Source organism: Hydra vulgaris, chromosome 13, assembly GCF_038396675.1.
Source record: "Hydra vulgaris chromosome 13, alternate assembly HydraT2T_AEP".
NCBI lineage: Eukaryota > Metazoa > Cnidaria > Hydrozoa > Anthoathecata > Hydridae > Hydra > Hydra vulgaris.
In genome coordinates, this window is record NC_088932.1 from 53301032 (window position 1) to 53318724 (window position 17693).

Below are 17693 nucleotides of genomic sequence, written 5' to 3' on the forward strand. Positions count from 1 at the left end.
AGTTTTTTTTAGTTTTCCGAAAGTTTTCACTTTTGGACTTCCGCCCTTTTTATCATTTAACGATTCAAATATTAAAGTTCACAAACTTTAAAATAATAGTAACTTTTTTTCTATAAATGCTTTCATCTCCAAATTAAAAAAATTTAAAAGATTCATCTTTCCTAGTTAAATAAATATTAACATTAAGTGGAATAAGAATAAATATTGCTAAAATATTTTTAATGATTTAGAATCACTTTTCTAATTTTCGCATATTTTGTGGAAAACCTGAGTTGGGCCAACTAAGATTTGATAATATAGCTCTGTGCTTGATAGTTGAAATTTGGAACATTTAGCCATGAATGTCCATTCTATCAGATTCCTACGTCATCCTGGTGATTTTTCAACAAAAAGACGTTTTTAAATGCAAAACGTAACTTTTTTGATGGCTGGCGTAAGCTATTGAAATTTCAACCTTTTGTGCAAATAAAAAAATTATTTTATGTACCTTCAGCTATGTTATCAAATATGTTTACAAAAATGTCACGTTTTACAACTAATCTTGTTGGTTTAAGGTGTACATTTGTGTTAACGTTTTATTGCGTGACGTAACCTTTATGCGTTACGTCCCAAACTTTTTATTAACGAAATATGTCCAAACTAATGATATATTATATAAGCTAGATGTCTAACTTGCGGAATTTTATTGGACAAAAAATGAAGCCGCTTTTTTTTGCCTATAACAATAGTCCATCATTTGTAAAAAAGCAAAAGCTGAAGCCGAAGTGTGGAATAAAAGTTAAAAATGCAAGTCAAAAGTTCCCAATAAATTAAAGATAACTCAAAAACAAACCTTAATAATTATAAAATACTTATAAAAGTTTTTTTATGAGCCTATGTTTATTAAAAAGTATTTTAATTCATAAAAATGCTTTAAAAGCGTCTTGTCGTTTTATTTTTCTATTCAAAACTTTAATCGAAAATAAATTAAGGAATCATAAATTATTATTTTACAAGTATTATAATTTTTGCTTAACACTTTTACGTAAACAGTATTTAAATTTAAAATATATTTACCTCATTTAAGAAAAGAAAAGTTAAAAATATTTGGTTACAAATTTAATCCGTCATTTGTAAAAATGGCAAAAAGCGGCTTCGCTTTTCGGATCGATGTTAGACATCTAGTTATATAGCATATCATTGGTCAAAACAACTGTCACTTTTTGAATTTTCCTTTTGTTAATCGATTAATTAAGGCAGATAAGATCACTAACAATGTCATTTCCATTTTAATGACAGTCTTTAAAATAAGAGGCGACATATTTAGCTTTATGAGCTTCGTGTTGCCAATTGAATTTAATATGCCTGGTAATGACGAGTTTAATAAAATGCGCCTAAAGTTACCACGCCAAAAAAAAATATATAAAAAAAATTTAAAAGCCATAAAAAACGTAGAACTTTTTAAAATGCAGCTGTTGCAAACTCCACCCAAAAAATTCGGCAGATGCAGATAACTTTTTTACTTTAAATAGTCAGAAGCTACTGAGTCAAATTGATCAATTGATTTCTAAAAATCTGAACAGCCTAAAAAATGTTGAGCAGCCTTGGCGCAGTGCTTAGAGTTCTCGGACCTCTGAACCCGAGGTTCAGAGGTCCGAGGTTCGACGCTAGCTCTAACCCAACAAGCGACACTGGTATAGAAGGAGGCATGAACTTCTTGCTAAATGCTCTCCACAGTGCTAAAGTGCTCTGTGATAAGACCTTAAGGACTTCTGAGAGCACCTAAATAATTACAAAAAAACATAAAAATAAAACAAATGTTGAGCAAATAGAGAAATTTAAAATGCAGATATTTAAGTTGGAAGCTTTATTTTTTTTTATTTTATTTTAATTTTATTTTGCCGTATAATACTATTTACAATGAGAAAAATCGTTTACATATATAAAAATGGCCGGAGCAAGAAGAAGACATACTGTCTTGTCACCGAGCCCCGTTAACATAGAAGCCGTCAGTTAATATTACAATTTAAAAACTTTAAACATAAAAGTATATATATATATATATATATATATATATATATATATATATATATATATATATATATATATACATATACATATATACACACACATACATATATATATATATATATATATATATATATATATATATATATATATATATATATATATATATATACATATACATACACACAAATATATATATATATATATATATATATATATATATATATATATATATATATATATATATATATATATATACATATATATATATATATATATATATATATATATATATATATATATATATATATATATATAAATACACATTTCCACAAAGATATTATAAAACTTATAATAAGATATTAAAATAGCATAAGTTTTCAATAACAAAATATTTAAATGAAAAATATAAGTCAGAAGATCAAAAAAAAAATAAGTTATGCCTTTTTCACACACAAAAAAAAAAAAGTAGATGAACCCCTATTCAGTTTATATATTTTTTTATTATTTTGTAATCAAATTTTAAAATAAATATTTTAGATCGAAATTTTTTCCTAATAAGAAACGTTTACATACTATTTTGAATTGTTCAAAAGATATGTTTTGAAGAATGTTATTTTTATTAATTTTTTGAAAAAATTCATTCCATAGAAATGCTCCACGATATTGAATTTGGAATGAACTGAGTTTGAAATAGAATCTTGGAACTACAAAATTATCATTTGAAAATTTTTTGGGGTACTTATGAGAAATTTTAGTAAAGTAAGAGTGAAATATATTAGGCGACAAACCATGTTTAGATTTAAACATGAACAGCATAACTTGATATATATTAAGTTTATGAACATTGAGTGCATTAAGTTCCATTAAGAAAGGCTCTCCATGAGCAGTTCTCTTAACGCCAAAAATAATTTTGCATGCAATTTTTTGTTTACTATGAATTTTTTTAAGCTTTCCATAGTTGCTACTTCCCCATGCAATATTGCAATAGGATAGATAACTGTGGATAAATGAAAAATATATAATTTTTAAAGACTTGATATTAAGAAATGGTTTAACTCTATATAGAACAGAAATATTTTTGGAAATTTTGTTTTCAATAGATTTAATATGAGATTTCCATGATATATTTTCATCTAATATTATTCCCAGGAAGTTTACATTTGATTCTCTTTTAATAACTGAATTATTCATAAAGAGATTTTGTAATTTTAGAGGGAGGTGATCACTCTTACTAGGTTTATGAAACAACAAAAATTTAGTTTTCAGTACATTTAATGAAAGTTTATTACAAATAATCCAATCATTAACTTTTATTAGTTCTTCATTAAATATTTTAAAAAGATCTTTTATATTTTTATTTGAGTAAAAAAGATTAGAAAACAAAATAAGATTTAAAGTCTTTGAAGCTAAATATAAATCGTTAATGTACAACAAGAATAATAGTGGTCCTAGGATGGATCCCTGGGGAACACCACAAGTTATAACTTTGTTTCCTGTTTCATTTTCTTTATCCCAGTGAAAAATAAAACCGCGTCCCACATGGGTTCCGCGTGGGTTCCGTGTGGGATTGATGGGATTTACGTGGGACGGATTGTCGCATGTGGTATCCGTATGGAAATTTGTCACCTTAAACCCATGTGGGTAATCCCACATGGGTTACATGTAGGAACCATATGGTATTTACACACGTGGGAAATCCCACGTGGGTTTCCTGTGGGAATTAATTTGAAAGCTGGAAACTAAAAAAAAACTTTTTAAAAAAAACTAAAAAAAAAATTTTTAAATCGACATTGCATTGCGTTACGTTTATATTGTGTGAAAATATTTTATATTAATATAGAGAATGGCAAGCAAGTATGTAAGAACCACGAATAATGTTTATCTTTCTTTATAGAAATAAGATTAAGATTTGTGCAAATAGACGATTTTTAGGATAATATAATTAATTTGAATAAAGATCTTGAGTAAATTATTTGCAAACAATTAACTGATGCAAGTTGAAATGTTGTCAAAAACCAATCTTGCATGCATGGGACACTGCAGTGTCCCACAAAGAAATGCAGGTCAAAGAATTCCCAATTTTCTTTATTGAAAAAAGAAAAAAAATAGGATGGAGATGGGTTTCTGTAACTTTTTTTATGCTCCAAAACTTTTAACTTTAGATATAATAAGGTCCTTAAGACTTAAGGTAGCGATTCCACGGCTTAACAAAAAGCATTTGACGTTTGACAAAAAACACGTAATTTTCATAAACTTTGCTCTCTTATATCTTTTTGTATGATTAAGCTAGCGCCTTGAGGTTTTTTGCATCAGTTAGTGTCACTCAACTTCTTTCCAACCATATATAGAAAGTACTAAGCTTTGTATGGCTTCATTTATATATTACCCATATCTTGAGACCACTTTTCATAAAAAAACTGGCCGCGGGAACGTTTTTTTAAAACGAAGCTTTTAAAGGTAAGGATTCCTAAGATCTTAAACACATCCATTTTTTATGAAACTTGTCATATTTTTTAAGAAAAGGACGAGGAATCTAATGGAATCTGGACGTTTTTTAACATTTATACAAAAAATTTTAGTTCTCAGCGTTTGAAAACTTCAAGGTTGATTTATATAGAAAAAAAAGTGTTTTTGAAAAACGTCCAGGTGGAAATTGCAAGTTTAGCCTTTCCTCTATTTAAAACAAGTATTTATTCAAGTTTACCTAAAGAATTGGTACATAGGATTTGCATATATAAATTATGTGTATATATATGCTTTTGTTCGCGTATTTAATGACGTTGCTGTTTTTATTTTTGCGTTTGTTTTGGTTAAATTATGAAAATTAGATTGAAAGTGAAAGTATAATTCTTAAAATTTTAATCAAATGAAAATACATCTTTTACTTTTTCCCAGGTAAAAGGTCTGCATTCTTCAAGACAGTTAAAATCTTGATTTTTACTATTTTAACTACAGGTTGTTCTTATTTAAACTGTTTTTTTCAAAACAAAAACCTAAAAATAGTATTCAACAGAAGCTTATGAAAATGGAGTTGTGTAAGAAATTCTTTATTTCTTTTTATATTTTTTTGCCTCTATTTGTTTGTTGATTAAATACTATGAACTCTTTAATAATTATTTTAATTCCTTTTTTTTTAGGTTTTGACATTAACATTAGTCTCACCAAAATTGTTGCTCCATCTATAAGTCAAGAAAGTAAGTCAAAATTATAAATTAGGAATACCGTAGCACAAATTTTTTTCATTTTAATAATTCTATTTATTGAAACCAAAATAATCCACCCCTTATTTTCTTTATGTCACTTAAATTAAGTTTACTTTTAATTTTAGTCTCTGACACTGTTATGGATTATATAAATATTAATCGAGGCATTGTATCAAAAATCCAGATTTGGTTTTAACCAATCGCCATTTTTTACAAATTTATAAAGAAAAAGATAAATTTAACTTGACATGGCCAAATCTTTCAGTATTCTTTACATCCTTGTTTAAATACCCTATATCTAGAGTTATGTTGATCAAGTGTCTTCAAAAGTCAAAAGATTTTATTGCAAAATTAAATCATGCCAAAAATTTTGATTTAAGGAAGTATTTTTTAAGCTCTGTTTTATTTTTTATTGGTGCTTTTCCGGATGTTGTTGGTTTGTCACCTTCTGATGCTTGTTCTACCCTAACTTCTATCCACAATAGCGAAATTTTTTTTAATCAAATTACTGTTTTTGTATCTTCTGATTTAAACTTGCAAATTGCTAATGATGATTTTTTTGTGTTCTGTTACCCCAAACTCTATTGTATACACCCCTTTAGGAAATGATTCTGAAAATTTTCTTCTTGAAGCGCAAGTTAATGAAGTGAATCTGCCAGTTTCCAATTCGGATAAAAAACTACCTATATTATCAGGTGATTTGACCTATCAAATAAAAAAATTCAAACAGAGAATTAATCATCTTAAATTACAAAATAGACAAATTAATAAAAGATGTAATGAATATAAAAGAATATATTAAGCAATCTTGTCAAAATATAATGTCAGAAATGTCAACAAAAGAGAAGTTAGAAAGGATTGTAGGATTAACCAATTGTTGCAAAAAACTTTTAGATTAGAAAAAGAAATTGATTTGGCTAGAAAACATTCACAATCAGATCGACAAAAGGCATGGTATTTTAAGAAAAAAAATTGAAAACACTGTTTTGAAAACATCTGATGAAACAAATGATTCAATCTTAAAGGAGAGTTTAAATTACTTTGAAAATCTTTCAGAAGAGCTGAAGGAAAGAGTTAACTTAACTAAAAAATGTAATTGATGTTTTTGAAGGAGGTAGATATAATGATGAAATTCGCTCTGTATATTATGACCTTTTAAGTAAAAATGTTTCTGTTAACAATGTTGAATCAATTATCAGAACTGTACTACAAAAAATGGCTGGAATTTCATGTGGCACACTTCCAAAAAAATCTTTGGCTGCTAAATTTTTTAGTGAAATGAACCTTTTATCAAAAGCTCTGGTTAGAGAGACTATATTGAATAGTGCACACAATGTTCTTCATACAGATGGCACAAAGTATAATTTTAGAGAGATTGGATTTTGGAGAGAAACATAAATGCAATAAATTGAATAAATCAATTTATTGCATTTATGTTTGTTATTATTATTCAATTTAATGTCTTTATGTTTGCAATCTGTTTGGTCATCTGGAGCGGTGTTTGTGCACCCATAATTCTTTATATGTATATTTGATTTCTGTTGGACCTCTGCAGCCATGACAACATACTGGTAAGTTATGCTTTCTATTTTTGCGCTGATGTACCATTAATATATGTATCCTTGTGTTTAGGTATTTGTGAGTCATTATATGTATATTTTTGTAGGTGCATCTACAAGTCATAATACGAATACCTGTCTTCTGTTCACCTCTGCAATGGTGTTGATCTACCGATAAGTAATTATTTGTATGTTTGTGTTGACGCACCCGTAAGTCACTATATGTATGTTTGTGTTTATGTACCGGTTAGTCATTATGTATATGTTTGTGTTCTATTGGAACTCTGGAGCTGTGTTGATGCACCCGTTAGTCACTATATGTATGTTTGTGTTTATGTACCCGTCAGTCATTATGTGTATGTTTGTGTTCTGTTGGACCTCTGGAGCGGTGTTGACGCACCCGTAAGTCACTATATGTATGTATTTGTTTATGTACCGGTAAGTCATTATGTGTGTGTTTGTGTTCTGTTGGACCTCTGGAGCAGTGTTGACGCACCCGTATGTCAATATATGTAAGTTTCTGTTTATGTACCTGTAAGTCATTATATGTATGTCTGTGTTCTGTTGGAATTATATGTATGTCTGTGTTCTCTGGCACAGCGTTCATGCAAGCATAAGTCATTATATGTATATTTATGTTTTCTTAAAGAAAAAAAGTTTTTAGACCATGAAGGAACATATACAGTAAAAAGATGCTGAATGATTAGTCACACAAATAAGAATTTTTGTAGCACTTAGGGACAGTCACAGTAAAAGGACGAGACCTAATTGAATTGTAAGTAATACAAGAATGAATTTTAGCAGATGGCATAAGAGACGTTAGCTCCTTAAAAAGTCACCCTTTATAGTATTTGTAGAAAAGAGTAAGAGAAGCAACACTATGACAATGTGAAAATGGTTGGCTACAGCGGCAGGTCTTGGTATTCTATAGTTATTTTTATTTTTTATTTTTATTAATAAACTTGTGTCACCCTCTAATCTGAGGTTTTGTTAACCACATTTCTTTTTTTTTTTTTTTTTTTTTTTTGCAAATTTATTTGTCTTTGCAACTTTATTACAATTTCAGTCACATTAAAATGATGAGACTTAATAGAATTTTAGTATATGGTACAATAGAAGCTAGCTCTTTAGAGCAGTGATCATTATAATATTTATAGAAAAGAGAAAGAGAAGCAACATTACAATGATGTGATAATGGTTGGAGGTTGGCTGCAAGAGCAGGTCCAACTATGTTTACAATGCATTTTTGAACCTTGTCTAAAAGAGAAAGGGCATTATTGGAAGATCCGCCCCAGATAGGGCAACAGTATTCCATACTAGGAAGAATTTGAGATTTATAGAGATAAAGAATAAAATCTGGAGTAAGAAAGTGTTGAGCTCAATAAAGAGATGCAACCTTCGCAGATGCTAATTTTGCAATGGATTTGATATACAGTTTCCAAGAAAGATTGGAAGTAAGAGTTAATCCTAGAAGACGAAGGGTAGATGACTCATGGAGTACATTACTGTTTATAAATATAGGAAGATCTAGATTATGGCGATAACGATTAGCTGAAAAAAATTAAGTTTTCTTTGAGTTAAAGTTCACCAGCCACTTTAAGCCTAATGCTGTAGCAGAAGTGAGATCCCTTTTAAGCTCAAATGCCCCCTTCAAGCAAGTGTTGCGTTCATATCAAGGCAGGAATAAATGGTAGTATCAGCTGTAAAACGAGGCGATCGAAATCCATAGTGATGATCAGAAAGTAAGTTATTAGATTCGAGAGGAGAGCATAAGTGTTTGTTAATTAAAGACTCAAAACCCTTGCTTATAATTAGACCATTAGATATATCTACCTTCTTCAAAAACGTCAATTACATGTTACAAATTATAGTTTCTTTATTTGATAGGTGAAATCACCAGATAATATAGGTAGTATCCAAATTGGAAACTGGGAGATTCTCTTAATTAAATTGCGTTTTAATAAGAAAGTTTTTAGAACTATTTCCTAAAGAGATGTATGCAATAGAAGTTGGGGTAACAGAGCATAAAAAGTCATCATTAGCAATTTTCAAAATTAAATCAGAAGGTACAAAAACAGTAATTTGATTGGGAACAATTTCACTATTGTGAATAGAAGTAGGGGTAGAGCAAGCATCAGAAGGTAACTACTTTTAAAGTTGGAAGTTACTGGAAGAGCCAAGACAAAGTTTATATAGCTAGATAACAATTAACAGACGACTTAAAAAATTGCAAAAAGATGGGTAAGTCCATCATGCCAGACTTTATCGAAAGCCTTTGATATCCAGAGCAGTTGAATTTGCCTAACCACCTCTATGTAATGCTATGCAGTACCATTCTGTAACAACAGTTAGCAAGTCAGTTCTAAAACAAGATGATTGAAATCCATATGTCTCTTATGTCATCTGCAAATAGAGCCACCTTAAAGCTTTTTAGGATGATCACTAGTTTTGGTTAAAAGTTAACCCATTACTTAGTGACACTAGTGTGATTTAGGAGCGTTTAGTGCCACAGGGTCTGTGTGTTTTGTGATTGTGATGTTATTGTTGTGATGTTTTGTGTTGATAGACAACTTGGCTTACCTACTCGATGGTGTCTATTGTTAAAAATGATTATTAGTTTGTTTCGTTACTGAAACTTGCTACTTCCAATCATTCACTAAAAGCCAAGAAATAAGTTTTAGAACAAAAACATTTTTCTATGTTATTTTCATTTTTTTATCTTAGGCGTTTTCATATGTTCACATAAGCAATCTTAAAGAGTAAGTTTCTTATTTTATACTTATTTAGTTTTAAATGTTTTAAATTAATATATCTTTAAAATTAATTAACAAAATATTTTTAACACGTTATTGTGTATCTGTGTTTCTAATAATAATATTTTTACATTTTTAGAAATAATTTCTGCTGTTATACCTGCCTATTGCAGTTTTAAGTACTCCAAATTTCAGAAAGTTTGTTTGCTGTAAGTTATTTTCATTAAAAATTAAATTTTAACTTTATTGAATAATCTTCTGTCTGTTAAATAGGTTATTCTGATTAATTTCGACAGATTTTAATGCCCTTTTGCAGTAATTTACTGACCGGTCTGTAAATTATACAATGATTTCAAAATGATGTACTATTTGGATTCCATGGTTCCTTTATGCACATTTGTATGGTGTTATTATAATATTTTTTTTTTTTTTTTTTTTTTAAGTTTAGTTTTAGTTTACATTATTTACATGTCGTGATTTACATGTAATATATAAATATATAAACTTGGAATCTGGAAGAAGATCATAACGATCTTGTCGCCAGAACCATATAAAAATTACAATATAAATATAATATAAGATAATACAAGTAGATTATGACAAAATAACAATCCAAAACATTTCAAATAATAAATCGTTAAAATAATATCTCAAAAATATTTCAATATATGATCCGTTGAAAAAATAATATTCTTTAATTTGTTTTTAAAAACAAATAGATGAAAAAAGAGATAGATGAATCAAAATTAGGCTGGACAATTTTATTCCAGAGATAAGGTGCTCGATAATCTATACAAAATTGATTAAACTTTGTTTGACAAAAGGGTTCTTTTAAATAGTTTTTATTTCGCAAACTATATTTATTCTTTTCTTTAAAGGTAAATAGATCTTTAAAAACATGTAATAAAGGGTTGTTCATACAACAAAACGTAAAACATAAAGTATTATACAAATTAAGTTCAAAAACGTTTAATACATTCATATCTTTGAATAAAGGTTTTGTATTTGAAAAACGATTTAAAAAATGTATTATTCGCATTGCATGTTTCTGATGGCGGTAAAGACATTGCAATTTACTTTTGCCTGTACTTCCCCAGGCAATATTAGCATAGTTTATATAGCTATGAATAAATGAGTAGTATAGTTGTTTTAAATTATTTTTATTTAAATAATTTCTGGCCTTATAGAGGATTCCAATACTTTTTGCAACTTTTGTTGATATATAATCAATATGAGCTTTCCATGTCATATTTTCGTCAAGATAAATACCTAGGAATTTTAAAACGGAATCTTTTTTTATTTCTACTTCATCAATATAAAGTTTTGGTAAATCATTAGGCAAAAAACGCTTTTTTGTTGAGGAGTGGAAAAGGATCCACTTTGTTTTGTCAATATTTAAGGTTAGTTTGTTGCATTTAAACCATGTCGAAATTTTTATAAGTTCTTCGTTCATATTTAAGAAAAGTTTGTTAATGTCTTTGTTTGATAAAAATAAATTTGTATCGTCTGCAAACATGATGCTCATAAGGTTCGAGGCCTTATTTAGATCGTTGATGTATACTAAAAAGAGAAGTGGACCAAGTATAGAACCCTGTGGAACACCACATTTTATTTCAATTAATGTTTTATTTTGAAAATCAATAGGAAGCAAATCTTCTCCGTATTAGACGAATTGCTTTCTATTTGACAAGTAGCTTTTATACCATTTGATCAATTTACCAGTTATTCCGTAGAACTCAAGTTTTTTAAGTAGGATATCATGGTTAACTGTACCAAAAGCCTTTGATAAATCGACAAAAGCACCAAGTGTATATTGTGATTTAGCAAAAGAATTTGAGACTTCACGTGTAAACTGAATAATGGCTTGTTCAGTTGAACTATTTTTTTTAAAGCCGAATTGATTTTTATATAGTAAATTATTTGAAATCAGGTAGTTGTATGTCTTTTCAAAGATGATTTTTTCTAAAATTTTTGAAAATGTAGGAAGGATAGAAATAGGGCGATAATTATTGACGTTTGATTTTTCTCCGTCTTTATAAATCGGGATAACTTTAGCAATTTTTAATAGGTCAGGGAAAACCCCTTGCTGTATAGATGTTTTAAAAACTTTAAATAGAATGTTTTTCAAACTTTCAAAGCAATCTTTAATTATGTTCCCGTTTATTCCATCGGCACCGATTGCTTTGTGTCTTTTTAGAGATTTGAAGGCTCTTTCAAACTCTTCAATTGATAAATCTAGGAATAAGTCATGGGGAGAAAGTAAATTATTAGAAGTTGTCAAAAAATCATTAAAGGAAATATTCGTAGAAGGAATCCTATCAGCCAGCCTACTTCCGACATCAGTAAAGTATTTATTAAATTCTTCCGCTATTTCATTTGGTTCATATACACATAAATTGTTTATTTTAATCATTTTCGGAAGAAAATTTGAATAGGTTTTCTGATTCCCCGTTATTTCTTTTAATATTTTCCATATTTGTTTTGAGTCATTTTTATATTTAGTAATAAGATTAGAGAAATAATTTTTTTTCAGGTTTTTACGAATTTTTTCAAATAGAGTTTTGTAGTTTTTATATATGCGTAAATTAGCATGAGATTTTGTTTTTAAATATTTTATATACAAATTTTGTTTAATTTTTTAAGATTTTTTAAGACCCTTGGTAATCCAAGGACTTTTTAAGGTTTTTGGTTTTAAGGTTATTTCGAAAACGGGAAAATTTGCATCGTACATCGAGAAGAATGTATTAAAGAACTTATTATAGATTACATTTATGTCTTCATTAAAATTTATATGCTTCCAGTTTAACATTGATAATTGATACTTAAACGTTTCTAAATTTTTTTTGTTAAAAATACGTTTTTTTATAGTTTGACTTTTGATAGTGTTAGGAGTTAAAATTGTGTTGATTGTTAGAAAAATGGGAAAGTGGTCTGATATATCTGATTTTATAATGCCTTTTTGTATGTTATTGTTATATACATCTGTTGTTAAAATATTGTCTATTAGGGTGATTGAGTTTTCTGTTATTCGAGTAGGCCGGTTGATAAGCGGTATTGCTCCTGATACAAATATTTCATCATAAAATTTTTTTATTTTTTTGTTTTCGCTATATCGTAAGCAATCCATATTTAAATCGCCAATTACAAAGTTTTTTTTCTTTTCTTTGTTACCTTTATGAAAAATATTGTGTTTTAAGTATAAGCTTAAATTTTCTGACGCACCACCAGGTGGTCTATAACAACAACTTAGTAGAATGCTTTTGCTTTTAAACTTATCGCTTTTATTGTTTAAAATTTCAATTGTAACGATTTCTTTATCGCCGTCAGAAACGCACAAATCATTCCTAACGTTATGCGCAATGTTTTGTTTTACGTAAATCAGAATTCCTCCGCCGCGTTTATTCAATTGTCTTTCTAATAAAATTGTTTCAAAACTAGGAAGATGGAAGTTAGAGTTATTATTAAGCTCATTTTGTGAACACCAAGTTTCCGTTAAACAAATAATATCAAAATAGTTTTAGTTTCCTCTAAAAAATGTTGAAGATATTCAAAATTTTTGTTCATACTTCTTATATTTATGTGGACGATTCTGATTTTTTTGTTTTCATTGCCATTTTTAGAAAGAAATTCTTTTAAGTCACTAGCATAATGATAAAAACAATCTATTTTTGAGTCATTAAAATAACGGGTGATGCGGAAGTTATCGGACAAAATAAAAACGTCAATAACTTATTTATAAATAAAAAAACAAACTACTATTATATTTTTTTTTAATAAAGCATTTATCTTTTAATAAAAATATATTATTTTTTATATGAAAAATCACCACCATCTGCAATTGATCTTAATTTTGCTCTGACGCCTTTCTTATGCGACTGTAAAAAGTTTAAATCAATTTCTTGTAGTTTTAGTTTAATGCAATCAATCAAAACTTGTTCTGTTGAAGCTTGCCAATCTCCCTCGTAAACTTTCTGTGCCAAATGTCCCCAAAAATTTTCAATTGGTCGTGCTTGAGGCACATTTGGGGGGTTGGATTCTTTATCAACGTAATAGACATAATGGTCCATCCAATTTAGAGAATCTTTAGAATAATGAGAACTTGCTAAATCTGGCCAAAATAAATAGTTAAAGTCTCCATGATACTTGTGAATAAGTGGAAGAAGTCGTTTTTCTAAACATTCATTAATATAGATTGATGAATTGATCGCTAGAGCCTTGGAAGTGGGAAACAATGGCTCGGACATACCACGGTCAGATATGGCTATCCACACTAATAATTTTTTTGGAAATTTCTCTTTTTCTATAAAACGAACACTTTCTGGACATGTCTTTTTGTTGTTTATGTAGTATCTAGAATTTCCAGGCATGTTGTCCCCTGCAAAACAAAAGTATTTTTCGTCATCAATGACTAGAAGCGATTTTGTGTTATAGAGTTGGGCAACTAGCTTCCTGCTTCTTTTCTTTGCCTTTATTTGTTGTTCTTTAGTGTATTTTGGAGTCTTTTCACGTTTTTTATATTTAATATTCATTTTTTTTAACTGGCAACCAATTGTCGATTGATTTACACCGAATTTAATACCTATTTTTCTCTGACTGACCCCATTTCGATTGTTGACAAGTCTCGTTAATTCGGCTTTCTTTTCTCTAGTCCAGGATGTCGGACGACCAGGGTGCTTTCTATCAGAAAACGATTGAACAGTTTCAAGTCTTTTTAGGTTATCATATATTGTACTTCGAGCAAATTCTTCCTTTTCAAAACGATTTACGATTTTTTTTTTTTTATATAAGGTTTATTTTCAAAAAACATTTTTAGTCGCTTTCAAAAAGATTCTCGTTCAGCTGCATTTAACCTCATTTTACCACAAAAACTGATTATTATGCTCAAATAATAATCAGTTTTTGTGATAAAATCAAAGATAAACTACAAAAACTAATTATTATGCTAAAATAATGAAATTCGGATTTGTCCGATAACTTCCGCATCACCCGTTAATTAACATCTGGATCTATGTTTTCATCAGATCCAATGTATTTGTTTCCGAAGTTGAAAATAAGTGATTCATAGTCCTCCATTTTACATTTTTTGTTGTTATCATTTTGTGTATACTAAATAAGATTTAAAAGAATTTCTTATACTTCTGAGGCGCGCGTTACAAGTTTGGTATATATAACTTTAGCAAACTTACCCTCAGCTCGAAATTCTTTTGCTTTTGTAAATAAAAGTTGTCTTTTTTCGATTGTGTAATTGCTATAGTCTTCGTTTATATATATTTTTTCGTTCCATAGTTTTCTTTTTTTATATTCATTTAATACGATTTCTCTATCTTTATAGTTAAGAAACTTTACCACGATAGTTCTTTTTCTTTTTCCAGATTCGTGCTTCTTCCCAGTCCTGTGTGCTCTTTCAATTGCAATGTTGTTTTTAATTCCGAGTTTCTCCTTTAAGAACTCTTTGACCTTTGATTCGCTATCTTTCCAAGTTTCTTCTTCTCTTTCGTCAAAACCATCAAAACGAAGATTGTTTCGCCTACTCCTATCTTCTAATTCTGCTAATTTATCTTGAATAATTCCGGTGTATTTTAGATTCACATTGTCTTTGTTATAATTATTCAGTTTTACTTTTAAGTCATTTGATTCCTTAACAACTTGTTCATAATATTCATTCTGAAAATTCATTGCTTTAGTAACTTCAGCGATTTCTCTCTTCAGTAAAGCATTTTCCTTTTTTAATTTTTCAATTTCGTTGTAAAACTTTTCTTCTAATTTATCAAATCTATCACCAAAGGTTTTTAGTAAAGTGCTTTCATGACATTCCAAAAATTATTTTACAATTGTTAAAGATTTTGCCATTTTCAAATTATTTCAAAATATAAAAACTTATTTTAGCAGCAATAAAAACGCGTCTTATCTCGTTGAAAGTGTGCGCAAAAAAAAAAAAAAAAAAAAAAAGTTATTCTAAAGTCAATATGACACCAAAACTAAGTAAATAAGTTAAAACCCACAGTCTGTAAAATAGACAAATCTGGACAATCCCAACTGAATTAAATAAAAATATTTTGGTATTTTATTTTCTTATAGTTGGTGAATCAATATGGAAAATTTCAAGTCAAATGTAATAACGGTTCAAGAGTTATTCAAGAGTCAATATGACACCAAAACTAAGTAAATAAGTAAAAACCCTCAGTCTGTAAAATAGACAGTTCTGGGCAATCCCGACAGAATTAAAAATTATTTTTTTTTGTATTCTATTTTCTTATAGTTGTTGAATCATAATGGAAAATTTCAAGTCAAATGTAATAACGGTTCAGAAGTTATTCAAAAGTCAATATGATCCAAAAATACTCTCTTTTTCGGTGCCATAACACTGCCAATTTTCCATACTTAAGCCCTATACCTTTCGTCAAAAAATCATCAATTTTTGCACTACAAAAAATTCAATAACTTTGTATCCCCTTAACTTCAAAGGTCGAATGACCCCTCATTTTTTAAGTCAGGTCAAGCTCTATACGATGATATAAATTATATATGTTATTTTAAATTATAAAAAAATCGTCTGGAATGGCTACTTAAGGGACTTACGAACTACATTGAGGAACAAAAACAGGATATTTACAGAAACTTTTCAATTTTTAATCTGGAGTACCACAGTGTTATTGAGAATAAAGCCTCAGGGTCCAGTTTTCAAAGTAATATGATCTAAAGTAATGTTTAAATAAAATAATATGCTTTAAAATGCATATAGTTATACATATAACTCCTGATAGTTAACTATATTTATAACTAGTTATACATATAATTTGTTATAAAAACTTATTTTTTAAGGTTATGCTTGAACAAATTAGTACCAATTAATTCAAATTCAAGATTTAGTTAAAGTTCAAGTTCAAGTTCTTATTTATTCATTGTTTTTGTTAATTTTATATTTATTTGTTCAAATTTATCAGTTAGTACTATTTTTTACTACAGTAAGAATGTTTATCATTGTTGAACGTGATTTTATTAGTAACTTAATTTTATTTTCAACATATTTTGACAACACCCTTTATATTTTAAATGATGACAGCTTTACTTTTCTATTGATGTTAAATTTATTATGTTTCAATAACTCAGATTGAATCTTAACTGAATTATTGTAAGTTTTGTAGGGGTTTGTTACATATCAAATGGTGTTGTAAATAAAGTAAAAATAATATGTATATATATATATATATATATAATATATATATATATATATATATATATATATATATATATATATATATATATATATATATATATATATGTATGTATGTATGTAGAGTTCCACGCGGTTATTAAAACAAATCTCGTTTTAAAAAATAAAAATAATGAATTTTTTTTTCCATTACTATAAGTATATAGTCTTAAATGTTAAAAAAAAATAATTAAAGAAAAAAAAAAAAAAATTGAACAAGCTATTTATAGATTTTAAAGTAAACGGAAAAAGTATAATTTCATTTAAGAAAAAGTGTTTAACTTTCATTATTTTTTTAAAATCTTGTAGTGATCCAAAATTTTTCCAATTAGTTTTAAATTGGTCGGCTGCAAAGCTGGTTTAATATGTTAAAGCACTAACATTTAATTTTTAGTTATTTCACGCGATATAAGCAAAATAGTTTCTTACACAATCATGATGCGTAGCTGGGAAGGAAAAGTTGTCTTTTTTCATCAATTTAAATTTTTTTTTTAAATCCTTGTCGATTATTTACGTCAACTAATTAGCCATATTAAGGTTTTGCAATAATTTAAAAAAATTGGCATCAAATAGTTAAAAAAAAACCACTCAACTACCTGTTGCGTAGCTGACTGCCAAAACTAAACATTTAAATGTCGCAAATTTTGTCAATTTTTTTAAATGCAACAAATAGTTTTGCCCAAACTATTTTGAACTTCAAAACATTTATAGTCAATTAGAAATTATTTAAAACTCCAAAAGACTTTATAGTCAATATAAAGATATGGAATCACTGCAGGAACCAGTTGCTTGCGCATCCAATGAAAATAAAAAAGGTGAGCATTGTGTTTTTATAGAGTTTTTAAGTAATTTTTACATTTATTTGAATGTTTACTTTTTTTATTACAGCTTTAAAGATAAAAAATAGAAAAGCAATGAATCAAAAGAATTACATGAGTAGAAATCATGAAGAAAA

General features: G+C 28.1%; 2 protein-coding genes across 2 annotated transcripts; both read right to left on the reverse strand.

Moving 5' to 3' along the window:
* Positions 1 to 13328: 13328 nt before the first annotated feature.
* On the reverse strand, positions 13329 to 14598 carry LOC136090006 (uncharacterized). The gene is made up of 2 exons (XM_065816110.1): positions 14524 to 14598; positions 13329 to 14273 (listed from the first exon to the last, which is right to left on the reverse strand). The coding sequence occupies exons 1-2, from the start codon at positions 14596 to 14598 to the stop codon at positions 13329 to 13331; spliced, it is 1020 nt and encodes a 339-aa protein (XP_065672182.1).
* A 57-nt stretch (positions 14599 to 14655) lies between these two features.
* Positions 14656 to 15201, reverse strand: LOC136090007 (uncharacterized). Its single transcript, XM_065816111.1, has one exon. The coding sequence runs from the start codon at positions 15199 to 15201 to the stop codon at positions 14656 to 14658; it is 546 nt and encodes a 181-aa protein (XP_065672183.1).
* Positions 15202 to 17693: the final 2492 nt, after the last annotated feature.

Bases quoted from the DNA above. Each gene is read 5' to 3' on its own strand.
- LOC136090007 (XM_065816111.1), bottom strand. From the start codon at position 15,201: ATGAATTTTCAGAATGAATATTATGAACAAGTTGTTAAGGAATCAAAT.
- LOC136090006 (XM_065816110.1), bottom strand. From the start codon at position 14,598: ATGGAGGACTATGAATCACTTATTTTCAACTTCGGAAACAAATACATT. The intron at 14,274-14,523 runs GTTAATTAACGG...CGTTTTGAAAAG, and splicing joins ATGAAAACATAGATCCAGAT to GAAGAATTTGCTCGAAGTAC.